The following is a 14,439-nucleotide window of genomic DNA, read 5'->3' as shown; positions in this document are numbered from 1 at the left end:
ACTTTAGTTAGAAACAACTACAATGAAATAACATGCAAACTGCATGTGCTAATTTTAAATGTAAGAAAAAATTCCACACATATAATAAACATAATTTCCAGTAAACGACATGAGAAAAAAATATTACTGGCAAAATACCAGAAATACATCTTGACATGATACATCTATCTCTTCAATCCTATAGTGCAATGACTGCTTAACAAAAACATCACGTATTGTGTAACAGAAAACTTTTAAAATAGCAACACGTTTAACTCACATTATAAATTTAGCATCATTATTAATAATAAACTAAATAAATAAAAAGCCGTTAACAGAATGCAGAAACTATAAGAATTAATATTAAATATTTGTTAAATACACAAGAGAATAAGAAAGATATATTTTTAACATAATGTAAATTTACTATTTAAGATTTTAACATTTATATTGTCATGTATTAATAGAATAAAATTTAAAAAATACTGTTGATCTTAGCTTAGTTTAAATATTAATTTAAAATGTGTTCTAACTACTTGAGCCAATACATTGTGAACTGTCTTCAGATAATGTAAACAATTCTAAGGTAATTTGTCAAAAAAAAAATAATACTACTTGTGTAATATGAAAAACAGCACAATTTACAATAAACCTACAGTATAAACTAAGAATACTGTGTTATTCAAAGATGAATGACACGTAGAACAAAAAATAATTTTCAAGAAAAGTAATACATAATTAATAAAATATAAGCAGAATGTAATCCATCAGTATATTCTTCTAAGAATATGCTTTTCTGTACTTCTTTACAGAGTAAAGTTGAAATGACGCACAAATTTGTCATTGTAAAATATAAATATGCACTTAAGCAAATACTATAAAGACATTGCAGACAAATTACTAAACACATGAATATATTCCTTAAGTTTCCTGAACAAACAATAGATGAAAAAAGAATTACTTCTTACATAATTCCAACAGTAACGACAACAATCTCAATACCTAATATATACAATTAACAATATTCACTTACAGTTAACAACCTCACGAGGTAACATTTCTATTTATTCAGTTTTCCTAAGACAAAAATGGTTCACACAGGCTATAAACCCAATTTCAATTGTCACAATCTAGATTCTAGTTTTAAAATAACCTGCCCTTTTGATCATTTAACATCCTGTTTGTTCCATATATGTTGAACAATCAGCATTCAATTGTTCTCATTAGTTATTTTTAACTGAAATTAGTTTTCTGACTGAACATTTAAAATTACAATTTGTAAAATTATAACTTAGAATTTTCATATAAAGACTTCATAAGAAGAAAAAATTACATTAGAATTAAACTCCTTAAAAACTACATTGAACCACGATCACATCAACAGAACCAGAAATTATGTAACTGTTATACAAAAAAAAAGAAGAAACATAAAATATGTAACTTTTAGATAACATCCGAAATGTCTATCTGATAAGGGTAAATTACATCAGAAATCACACCTAACTTAATAGACTCAGAATATTAATTTCATAAATCAGCCTCTAAAAACTTAAGAATTCAAAAAAATTTACGAGGGTAAGTCAATTATCTGCAATGTAGTTATAAATTTTATTGCAATACAAATAGGAAACATGCATGTACATTATTATTGCACTTCGACGCGCTTGGTCCATCGTTGCACAAGCTTCCTGATGCCCTCATAAAAGAAGGTTTTCGGTTGAGCTGCGAGCCAGGAATGCACCACTTCTTTCACTGTTTCGTCCGAGGTAAATCGACAGCCCCTTAATGCCTCTTTGAGTGGACCAAACAAGTGGCAGCCAGAATGGGCAAGATCAGGACTATACGGAGGATGAGCCAGTACTTCGAAGTTTAGTTTCTGGAGCGTTTCAGCAGTGTAGGCAGCAGTATGTGGACGAGCACTGTCATGCAACAACACCTTTCTACAGCAGTCCTCAGCGTTTGCTTTGAATTGCAGGCTTCAGCTTGGCAGTCAGCATATCACTGTAACGCACACTGTTTATTGTCATGCCCCTTTCCTCATAATGTTCCAGTACTGGGCCTTGTGAGTCCCAAAAAACCGTAAGCATCAGTTTTCCTGCGGATGGTTGGGTCTTGAACTTTTTTTTGCAGTGCAAATTTGGATGTTTCCATTCCATACTCTGTTGTTTACTATTCGGCTCGTAATGATGGATCCATGTTTCGTCACCAGTGATAATTCTGTCTAAGAAGATGAACCATTTATTACCATAGCGATCCAAATGTTTTTAGCAGACGTCCAAGCGCGTTTGTTTATGCAACTGTGTGAGTTGTTTTGGGACCCATCTTGCACAGACTTTATGAAACACAAGTCTGTTGTGGATGATTTCGTAGGCAGAACCGTGACTAATTTACAGACGATGTGCCACTTCATCAATAATTACTCGTCTGTCTAAGAAAACCATGTCACGTGCACGCTCAATGTTTTCCTCATTTGTGGTGGTAAACGTTTGTCCGCCTCCTTGTCACGCATAACATTTGTACGACCACTTTTGAATTTTTCAATCCATTCATAGATACTCCGTTGTGGCAACACACTGTTCCCGTACTGTACCAAAAGTCTTCGACGAATTTCGGCCCTTGATACACCTTCCGACCACAAAAAATGGATCACTGAACGTTGCTCTTCTTTGGTGCAAACAGAAAGTGGAGCAGCCATGGTTAACGGCAGGGTAGCGATAATGGAACTAACCTAGCAGCATCAAACCTGCACAGACATAACAATTAAACCACGCATGCGTCATCTACGCAACACGACAGTACTACCAACATAAACAAAAATATAACTAAATTGCAGATTATAATTGACTTACCCCTCATATTAATATCTTAAATGAATGCAAATATATCCTTAAACATATAATTTGGGAGCTAAGGGACAACACTTAGTTCTGTAATATTTAAATAACACAAAATAAAATTTACCTCGAAATTCCTCCATCAGGTATTTGCCAAACTTTGACAACACAATCCTCTGATCCAGAAGCAATTACATTGTCATTATGAGGGCACCAAGCGATATCAAGAACTGGACCTTTGTGACCCCCGACCAAAGGATGGTCAGCATTGATTCTTCCAACCTACACAAAAAACAATCAATTTCACTAAGTTAATAATAATAAATTGTTAACTGATAATAACCTGGCTTTTTAAAAACAGCATTATGAAAATCACAGATGTTTTAAAAAATTGGGTTTCTTATCGCATAAGTTTTAGACAAGGAAAAGTATCTAGTTCTTTTACTTGGAATATACAAAGCAAAACTGTATTATTTTGTTAGTTATCAGTTGTATTTGTGTTTTTAATACAAGTAGAGTTAAATTTTTGTAACTCATAACTAACCTATTGTTTTTTTACTTGGTATCTTTTTTAATTTAATTTTTTTTGGATTTCTTTTTCCATCAATAACTTTATAACAACTGATGATGATTGTTTAACAATTAAATCACACAACTTGTATAGTTTTTATTTCTTGTAAATATTTCTTAAGCAAATGGTTTACATTCAAATAACTGCCACTTCTCTTATTCAACTTGTGAAGTTAAATATTAGCACCTTCTTTCCTAATATTTTATTTTTATCTCATAAAAATTTCAAATTTGTGTAAAATTTTTATTTGCATGAGCTGAATGGAAATTTTAATGTTATTTCCTTTAAAGTTTTTTTCCAATAACAAGCTTCTCACTTAAAATTAAATAAAAATTTATTGGAGTATCAAAATAAAATTTCTGATTAGCTATACAGTCAAGAAACCCTCAAATTCACTATCTATTGATTGTTTGTTTGTGTGTGTGTGTGTGTGTATGTGTGTATGTGTGTGTGTGTGTGTGTGTGTACGCGCGTTTCAACTACAAAAACAACTAAATTTGATATTTCTAATTAATATAATTACTTTTCATCCCTTAAAGCAGGCATTACAAATAAAATTTACAATATGGTTTACATTGTAACCTCTAAGAAATAACTATGCATATCAGCTTTTTACCTCTCAAACAGCTTTAATAGATATGTTTTTATAATTTTGTTGAATTTAAATACCTTTTAACTTCCTGTGAGTCCTTAATGAAAATTCTGGCAACACAGATTTTATAAGTAGTGCCAGTGTAATAAACAATAACACTAAATTTCAGATTTTAAATCAAATGCAAAAAGAAAATATCTGAAAAATTTCAATATGTGGCTTACTTTAGTACATTTTAAAAGAAACATACATCCCTTCCTGAAGGAATCTAGCTGAATAGATTATCAAGTTCAGTTGGATATGATCACATGTCACAAAATTCTAGAGATAAGTGTTTTTCTTAAGGAAGTCGAAGCTTTGCCTCATGAGGAAGAAAAATAATCAGTTACAATTACTGGTCTATGCAAAATCACTGATTGGTAATGCAATGTTCCAATCCTGGGTAAAGGTACCCCATTCTCAAAGAGATTGGAAATGAAATGGATATCAATTGCCCAAAGGCTCTGAGATACTCTTTTAAGTCAGGTTGTGTCTCTGTGGGTAGATAGTCGATCACGTTATCACCACGTAGTTTATCATTCATATAGGTTTATCATACCACATAGTTCCTGCCCTGAGTTTGCTAGGAGTTTTTTCACAACACCCACTTGGATTTCCATGAAGAATATGGTACCTCTTTTGGTTACTCCACCACCTGTGGTGTGACTTATTTAGACCAACTCAATTATATGCCTATCCAATTTTCCCAACATAAGGCAATATTAGTAAAAATTATCTAACCTTAATGATGTCTATTTCCTTTAAAAACTGAATTAATGAAAGACAATAAACATAAAAAAACCTGCAATTGGAATACTATTTATTTGTTTTTGATTATAGTTATACATAATAAGAATTCTAGGCAACTATTTCATTAATTTAGAAAAATTTATATTCCAAGATGGTCATGAAAAAAGAAAACACCAGGAAGAAAGCAGTGAATTAAAAATACATTCATATAAAATTTATCCAACAAAGTTTATTTATTTACCTCAAACTAAAACTTCACTTTTTACAAACCACTTATCAGCAACAGTAAAACTTATGTAGCTAATTTTAAAAGGAACCAAATCAATGATAAAGAAACCTGGCACTAGTTTAATAACCACATCCCACTACATACAACAAGCCTATCTTTAAACCCATTCATTTTGTCTATTTTTTAATTTTCCTTGGTTTAACCAAAATAAATACTGATGTCAATAATACGGAAATGTTTTAAGTTTATAAAATTAGTAGCAAAAAAGAGGAAAAAATATTTCACACCACTTTAACAAATCTTTCTTTTTTTATTATATAAAAAAAATGGACTATGTTAAACAATTATTGAAATAAAGTAGCGAAGAGAAATGCTCTAAAAGTTTATTTTATAGAAAATAAGATTCTAAAACTAAATTCACATTTCAAATGTTGAACAATGATAAACAACCAACATCACTAAACACAGAGTAATTGGAGAAAAATAAATAAAACAAATAACACTGTAAAAAAGGTTATATACAAAATAAAAAAAACTAAATCAATAAGATAATTAATAAATAAAACAAGACAACACTTACAAAAAAAAGTAATCTACCTATGTTTAAAAAAAGACTGTCAACTTCTAAATACTACAATCACTTCGGACCATCAATGTCAGAAATGAAAATTTTGCCACTTAGCTGGCCAAAATAGGTGGTTTGGACTGTACTTGAGTTAACTTTTCACTTTTAATTCTACATCAGTTTAGATTAAAGTTATATCATATAATTTGGTAGTTAACTGTTGTTTTTATTTATTTAATTTTTTCTACTTTTTTACAAACATAGATAGGCAGAATAAATTCATTTTGTAATATCTTATAAGTATTCAGCATTTTTATTGTTAGTGTTTTTTTTTTACATTTATTTATTTTTTAAGTTTATTTCTTTATTCATATTTACTTCCATTAACTCCAGTGTATCCAATCATGATCATTTAAAAATCAAAATCTACGTTTAGTTTTATCATTTTAATTTTTTATCACATTATTTTGCTGAACTTTCTAAACAAAAGGAAAAAAACTCTCTTCATGCATGATTCCTCCTTCCAGAAGAGCTTTTCAGAGCTAGTATTTTGCTCCTTCATTAACAGTCAAATAGGTATTGTTAATAATGCCCATCTTGTCAGCCTCTGTGGCACAAGTGATAGCATTTCAGCCTTTCATTTGAAGGTCCCGGGTTCGAATCCCAGTCAGGCGCTACTAAAATTCATTTTCACAAGCTACTAAAATTGTCACTCATCTCATCCTCTGAAGCAATACCTAACGGTGATCACAGAGGTTAAAAAAAAAAATGCCCATCTTGAAATCGTTAGTAAACTTTAGTGAATGGTCAAATGATATACTTGATTTGTAATGTATTTGTTCATTTAACATATAGTTTCTATTAAATTAAAAGGAAAAAAATACAATATGGCTAAAGGTATTAACCACAGCATCCAAGCTCATAAAAGTCATGAACTAACATGTTCAAAAAAAACTACAAAATTGAAAATAAAATAGATCAAATATACAATTTGACTGCATACTAATGGTTTTTTTAATAAGTCAAGACATGTATCATAACAGCACTGCCATATGCTTTTATCGATGAAGGAGTTGCATAGTAAATCCAAAAAGATCTAAATTTTCGTGTACTTACAGAATGAGTAGATTTTAATTTGCCTTTGAAAAAATTTAACTTCATTTTATTACAGTTTATCAATGAAAATAAATACATTATACTTAAATCTTATCCTGTTTAAGGACAGCATTATACAGGTGACTTTTTAGTCCTGTTACCCAATTGTTAATGTCTGGTAATTTTTTTCTAAGAAAGGGAAATGTTGTTTTGTGACATGAAGTTGGTAGCGCTACTTAACCGGTACAGATACGGCTGTGTGAGTTGATTCTCCTTGAGCTGTGTAAACTATTGTGCAGTTTCCGGTTGTATTACGAACAGAATGTCTCGTTTTAGAGAATGTGAAAACAAGATTGCTCAATTCTCCAGGGAAAAGTTTACGAAAACTTTCCACGCAAGTTGGTTTGTCATATTCGAGTGTTCAGAAAGCTGCTAAAAAATTGAAATTGTATCGCGTACGATTAGTCCAAGAGCTTCAGCCTCCAGATTTAAACAAGCGATTGCAATATTGCTGTTGGTTTAGGTCTCTCGTAAATGATAACGGAATCAAATTTTTAAACTCGGTGTTCTTTAGTGATGAAGCTTGGATCCATCTTGATGGTTATGTGAACAATCAAAACTGTTGAATTTGGGCGGTTGAAAATCCTAACGCTTTACAAGACAAATCTTTGCATCCTGAAAAAATTGGTGGGTGGTGTGTGATATCTCATCATCGTATAGTCAGACCCATATTCTTCGAACAGTAAATGGTGAAGTATACAGAAATATGGTGCGCCAATTTGTGTTCCTCCTGGAACCTCAAGAACGGTATTACTGGTTTCAGCAAGATGGCGCTACATGCCACACATTCTCCAAAACGTCATCTGTCGAGCGAGTTGGTCGACCACTACGTTTTCTGTCGCAAACACTACCTGTCTCTCAAAATCGGTTTGCTAGCCTAGAAATTGACATTTTTTCTGGCGGAGGAATACCAACAAATTTAATTTGAAATGATTCTTTTACACTTGCGAACGATTTCGTAGCAAAATACTGTTCAAGAATGAAAACTCGTTCTATGGTAAGAGACATTCTGTTCGTAGCATGACCGGAAACGGCACAAAAATTTACACAGCTCAAGGAGAATCAACTCACACTGCCGTATCTATACCAGTTGAATATCGCTACCAACTTCGTGTACAAAACAAAATTTCCCTTTCTTAGAAAAAAATTACCAGACACTAACAATTGGGTAACAGGAATAAAAAATCACTGTATAATTTAATATGCATCAAGAATGAAAAAGTTTGAAGAGTTATACCTTAAAAAAACAATACCATGTTACACGTGGTTCTTTTCTATGTTATTCTTAAGAATTTCAATTTATTTGGAAAACCTATAAGAATTATACCAAATTACACATAAAAAGTACCCTGCTTTTTGCTATTTTTTCATGGTAGTAAAAATGTATTTAAAACAGTAATTTTTTGTTTAATCTCTTAAAGAAGCTATGGCATAGTGAAATCGCCCTATGGTAAAAATAGCAAATATGGGGCTAATTACAGGTTTCTTCATAAAAGCTAAAATCTCATGAAATAGCAACAAAAAATCAGGTAAGGTATAAAATTCCATTAGCAGTAGTGTGCTAGTATCAGTATTGGTAATCATTGTGATAAAAGCTACTGAAGATCATTATTTAGTTAATAAAAAAATCTTATTATTAAAATAATATTTTTTAAGAAATTAGTAACTACAAATTAATACAGCTGAAATTTTGAAACTTGAAAAAGTAAACTTTCTATATTTATTCATTTTGTAGATAGTGTCAGGCTAAATATGACTATTACATGTAACTTAAAAAACTCCATCAGTTCTTAAAATATGAATTTCTATTTCATAAACCAGAAACAGAGAACAAAGTAAAAGCTAAGTGTTATCTGACGTATGTATAGATGGACTTGTTTTTAATATCGATGCAATAACTTCATCCGTATAAGTTCAGCATGGGATGCTTTTTATTCTTAAGAATTACTGTGCCAGTTTCAGAAATGAATCTTGTGCCAAGTTGCCGAAACTCTTTCTGGTTATATCAACTAACACACATGTGAGGAACAACTAAAAAAAATGGAAGACCTTTGACCCAATCAGTAATCCTGTGGTCCCCCTATTAGGAAGTGAACAAGAAGGTTCGTCAGAAAAAAGTAAACAACATATCATTGTACATCAAAAATATTTATCAACTACACTACAAAAATAATTAAATAAAAATAATAATACTACTCCAGTTCAAAATTTGAACTATAGTTCAACATCTGCCTGGGATCGTGTGGAAAACGGGTGTGCCAGAAGAGAAGCAGGTAATTGGATCACAGGAATGTATAAAAACAAGTAGAGTGATTAATATTAAATGACCTAGATTGATAATAATTTCAAATGAATAAACAAAGGTTATATGTTCAAGGACATTTTGATATAGTCACCTCTCATCACTAACAAACATTAAACTACATTCAAATCTTTTAAAAATATGGGTGTGTCAAATTTAAGGTAGTTCACTATTACTGTTTTATCTGAGCATACAATACCTGTTATTTTACAGTTAAATATTAATCTGAAACTGATAAAATCATGAACATGAAGGGATGAAAATCCCTTATTTTATACAACAGACTTAGTTATACATGTACCTAGATATAAACGTTATGAATGCATGACTTAGTTGAATTGATTATGCATTGATTATGTACATAATCAATGTATTGTTGCGATAAAAACAAGCAATTTCCAAAAATATTTCATAATTGGAAAAGTTTCTAATTATATTTGGCTGGTATAACATAAAAAACAACTAGTTTTATTTAGAACCAATCAGAAGATAATCATGTTAACAAAGCTATAATAAATTATTGAATGTGAATGTGAATGTGTATGCGTGTGTGTGTGTGTGTGTGTGTGTGTGTGTGTGTGTGTGTGTGTGTGTGTGTGTGTGTGTGTGTGTGTGTGTGTGTGCGTGCGCGCGCATGAATGCACAACATGTAACTTGAATTCAAGTAAAGATTTCTGTTTTAGTTCTTCTATTAGTTCAATCACTAGCAAGTAAACTTTACACAAACATTCTGAACATTAAATTTTTTGTCTTTAGAGTAATTCTGAACGTAATATAAAAATTTTTCACTGTTTATGTCCGATTAAATTGTTTAGAAATGAATCATCTATCATTCTACCATTATTGCCTTATCGTCATAAATATTCTATTGTAGTTTATATCGCACTGCAACATTTATCAAAAATAGTTTTATTTTATGCCCTGTATTTTTATTTTATAAATGAGTTCTTCAAATTGTTACTAAAAAATCTATTTTTATCAATAAACTTTGTTACTGATTTATAATAAATTCCTAGTAGATAGTAAATAAAAATAATTGTGCACACAACATGTACACATGTTAGCTTTTAAAAAAAGCCTTTTCTGATGACAACCCATAACAGCCAATTTCTCCCAGTCTCTTAAAAGTATAAATACAATTTCTTTTTTTAGTTTATTTTCTAATTTGTATACTATAGTTTTAAGACCAGATACAAGTCTAACTAACAAACTATTAAAATAAACAAATACATAAATAATTACTAAAGATAATATACATAATAAGAAACTAAGTGTGTGCGTGTGTGTGTATGTGTGTGTGTGTGTATATGTGTGTATATGTATGTATGTGTGTGGGAAGGGTAGACAAACATGCATGAAAATATATGTACAAGATGATGAATTAAATGACGTAACTAAATAAAAATAGAGCCACAAATTAAATCAATTAATTATAAATATAAATTACAAAACTAATTTCATGAATCAAAGAGCAGATAACATTTAAACTTAATGGTTTTAAAATTGAAAAGAATGAAGTGCTATAATTGAAACAATTAACAAGTCATAATATATCTAGCTGGTATACACCACCATACCTCATCTCATTGAAACATTTAAAAAAAAAGCAACTCATAAGTCGGAAATGAGACATCACAGTCTTTTGCTATAATTGGAGCCAAGTGCAATTTGGTCTTAAATGAGATGACTGCACTCTAAATATAGCCACCACTTTCTGCTTGCCAGTAAAATATTAACATCACAAAGATCATATTTCTAGCTTTACAACAAATATTGATTAATAATTTCAGTAATATAAAAAGAAATCTCATTATAAAAAAAAAACAAAATCACTCAATAACACATGCATGTGCACACACAAAAATCTCGCGAGCGCACGCACGCGCGTGCGCACGCATGCGCAGGTACACAAACAAAATATAAATAATCATATCATTATAGGATGGTAAAAATACAAGAAAGTGCAAGAATATTTCATTTACATGCACAAAATGTGACTTGCACAAATAATATTACAGCTTTTTGTTTTTTTAATTGCAATTACGCATAATTATTTAAAATTGCAATTACACATAGCAGGTCATATGTATGTTTGAATGAATAATGCAACAATTAAAAACAATGCAATTATAAAAATATTTTTAAAAAAGAATCCAAAACGACAGATCTCATGTGGTTAAACAAAAATATTTATTTAAATAACTAAAGACAAATTAAGTACAATAAAAGTGAACTGCTACAATATACATGATAAATTTAAAAAAGATGTCTTTATTAGCCTTTGATTTAAGTAATTCTCAATATTTATTATTATTATTAACACATCCTGTCTTTTTTATAGTTACAACATATTTACTGATCCCATATCCATGAAATTTTAGTCTTTGCCTTATGTTCCACTTTTTATGATATACACTTCCTCCAGGACTAAACTGAACACAATTTTGGATGCCTTAACATAATTAGATCCAACAGCCTTAATCATAATTTGAACATTCTGCCGTAACTTCTCCTCTTGTTTGTCCTAAAATATTTGTTTCATTTAATCAACCAACACATTTTCAAAAGTTTTCTACAATGCAAATTTTCAAAGCCAATATTCTTGTTGGTACTCTTCTACTGTTATATTTCTTTGCTGCCATAGAACATTAAATACCACCAAAATACTGTAAAGAAATTATTTAAAATTTCATTTCGTTTTGTCAATTTTAGTTAAAAAAAGAAGAAAAAATAATACAACAAATCTTTAACTTTACTTTCTCTGTTACGACTGTTACTTTACTCTCAACATTTTTCGTTGAGTACTCTGCTGATTATTTAAAGAAGTAGTTGTGAAGCAATAGATAGACTACATTCTAGCCTAGCTTCCATCTATTGGAACTTGCCTTTCCTCACCTTCAACTCACATTGTACCTATTTTCTAGCACAAATACTAACTAAAGAGATTTTTTAATAGGATTCCTACAGCTGCTGTCACTCTACATCCCATCTCTACTTTTGTCTATCTATCATGTTTCTTCCTAGAGCTGTTAATCTGTATAGCAATTTCAATACTCTTTCAGTAAATTCAAATATTTTTTCACATAATAGCAATCAACTTCTTTTCTTTCTAGAATGTTTCTGATAAAGTAACAATAATTTTCACTACCTGTCCTCACTTAACTGAAAATCCCCAATTACAAAAACTGATGGACTTTCAACTTGATCAAGTATTAAATCTTGGCATTCATTTGTCCATGCCCAATTACTTGCATTTTGTTTTCTACCCCACCTAAAAATACACAGGATGATCCCAGCCAATGAAGTAGTATATTTCATTTAAAATAAATTCCTGAAATATTTAAAAGCTGATATGTCTTTGCTTTTATAAATTCTGAATAAAATCTTAATCTATCAATTGATCAAATCAAAAAACAAAAAAAAACCTTTCTTACATCTTATAAAAATCCATTTCCTCATATTCTTTCCTTTATTAAAAAAGGAAAATTAATAAATGTAGCAACACTTTAACTATACACCCTCTTACAATTTACACCAATATAATTCGAATAAAAAAAAAAATGCATTATGTTGTTTATATATGAATCGGAAAATACCCATGTTAAATTAGGATATTTTTAATCATGAAAAAAACCCATGATAAAAATCAGGAACTGCTGAATTCAGGAACTTTAAGGATCATTTTAGATGTAAATTTATACAACTAATTTTACTACCAGGTGAGCAATAAACCTTAAACAGACAACGTTTAGCTTTACAGTCTCATCTATTGTGTAGTAATATCTTGAGATGTTGACTGAATCATATTCTATAAATAGCTACATGGTTACCATATGAAATTTAGAAAATAATTAGTTTTATTTTTAGTATTTAATTTACAAAATATAATCTATAAATCACTTTAATAATTACCTCACTTTTTTTTAATAAGAGAATTTATTTCTACTAATAAAACAATAAATGTTATATCTGTAAATTGCTATACCACTTTTTATTTTCATGTTATCTGTGTAATACACATAAAACGAATGCATACTTCAATTTGTGCCCATTATTTGTATTTGTTTTTCTGTTTGTGAGGAGGATTTCACATAAAGATGAAAAACTTGGTTTAACAAAACTTCTGAATGAACTTATTTATTTTAACTAAACACAACACATGACTTAAATTTTAGCATTAAACACACCATTTTTAGTGAAAATTTATTTTTTTTATTTTAATGATCACAATGCATTTTATTTTTATCTGAAAATGAATTTTGGCAAAAGATTTTAAGCAATGAAGATTAAACTGACCAGAATTTGTACGACTTTAATAGAAATGTTTTTCTGAAATTTCAAATGAGGGTTCCTTTCTCTAACTTGCAGAAATAGTTTTTAGTAATTTACTTGTTGGGGATATATTCTAGAACACTTCAAAAAACAAGAATTAAAAAAGAATTTGAATTCATTTTTGAATTAAACATTATTTTCTTAAAATTTGACAGAGGGTTCTTTTTTTAGTCAACAGAATCAATTTTGGGAAATTCAGCTTGCAATTTATATAATACTTTCTAAAGTGTTCTAATTCTGAGAAGTTGCCTATTAGCAACTTCTCAGAATTTTTAAACAAAGAACAGTAAATAAAAATAAAAATGATGTAACCCTGTAATAATTAGACGATGAATAATTCACAATATTTATGTAAGTAGAAGAAAAACACAAACATTACAAGACAGCAACTGTTAGTAAAAATACGACAAATTTTCTTTCAAAGCTGCTGTAGTAATGACATCAATATCTACTTAGATGCCATATGCTTGTCATAGTTAAAAAAAAAAAATTCAGCATTATTTAATTTAATTAAATTAACACGTTTCATTCTATTAAGGACATTAATCATAATGATTGTAATTAATTGTCATTTATTATAATGTTTCATTCCTATTAATCAAGGTTATTTAAACATGTCCAAACAAAAACTGTCTGACACCCTTCAGGGGAGACGATGGGTGAAATTATGTCAGCATGGGAGACATTAAAATTATGTCAGCATGGGAGACATTAAAATTATGTCAGCATGGGAGACATTAAAATTATGTCAGCAACAACAGAAAATATGAAAAATTAAATTCAAACAATTTTTAATTGTTTTTAAATCTTCATATACTTTCATGTAAACAAGTTATAGAAAGAGTGGAAATTTAATAATGCAAAGAAAATCTACGTCAATAATGCAAATCTTACGATGGCCTACAGTTTGCTAGCAAGCACACATAAACAGTAGTAAAATTCAAAAAGTAAGATAAAATAATAAATTATGTAGTAAATAAACTCTGTTTCTCTTTTTAAACTAAAATAGAAAGTGCTGTCTTATAACAAACTAATTTGCAACATTACAAATATTTAAAAAATAATACTATATCAAACCACATTTGTTTAAC

The 14,439-nt window shown here is 29.7% G+C and overlaps 1 protein-coding gene across 8 annotated transcripts in view; it reads right to left on the bottom strand.

Annotated features, from left to right (window-relative positions):
* Nucleotides 1-14,439, bottom strand: part of coro (protein coronin) — a 95,318-nt gene that overhangs the window by 65,153 nt on the left and 15,726 nt on the right. For all 8 annotated transcript variants that reach the window (XR_012756096.1, XR_012756097.1, XM_075362938.1 and 5 more), the window contains exon 3: nucleotides 2,941-3,095. Coding sequence is in view for 6 of the 8 variants with exons in the window: in XM_075362938.1 (XP_075219053.1) it covers nucleotides 2,941-3,095 (155 nt within the window). In the remaining 2 variants the exon portion in view is untranslated. The remainder of the gene's footprint in view (nucleotides 1-2,940; nucleotides 3,096-14,439) is intronic.

Source organism: Lycorma delicatula, chromosome 4 (assembly GCF_047948215.1).
Source record: "Lycorma delicatula isolate Av1 chromosome 4, ASM4794821v1, whole genome shotgun sequence".
NCBI classification, from domain to species: domain Eukaryota; kingdom Metazoa; phylum Arthropoda; class Insecta; order Hemiptera; family Fulgoridae; genus Lycorma; species Lycorma delicatula.
The sequence above is the reverse complement of the archived record's forward strand: the minus strand, read 5'-3'. Positions and strand labels throughout refer to the sequence as shown.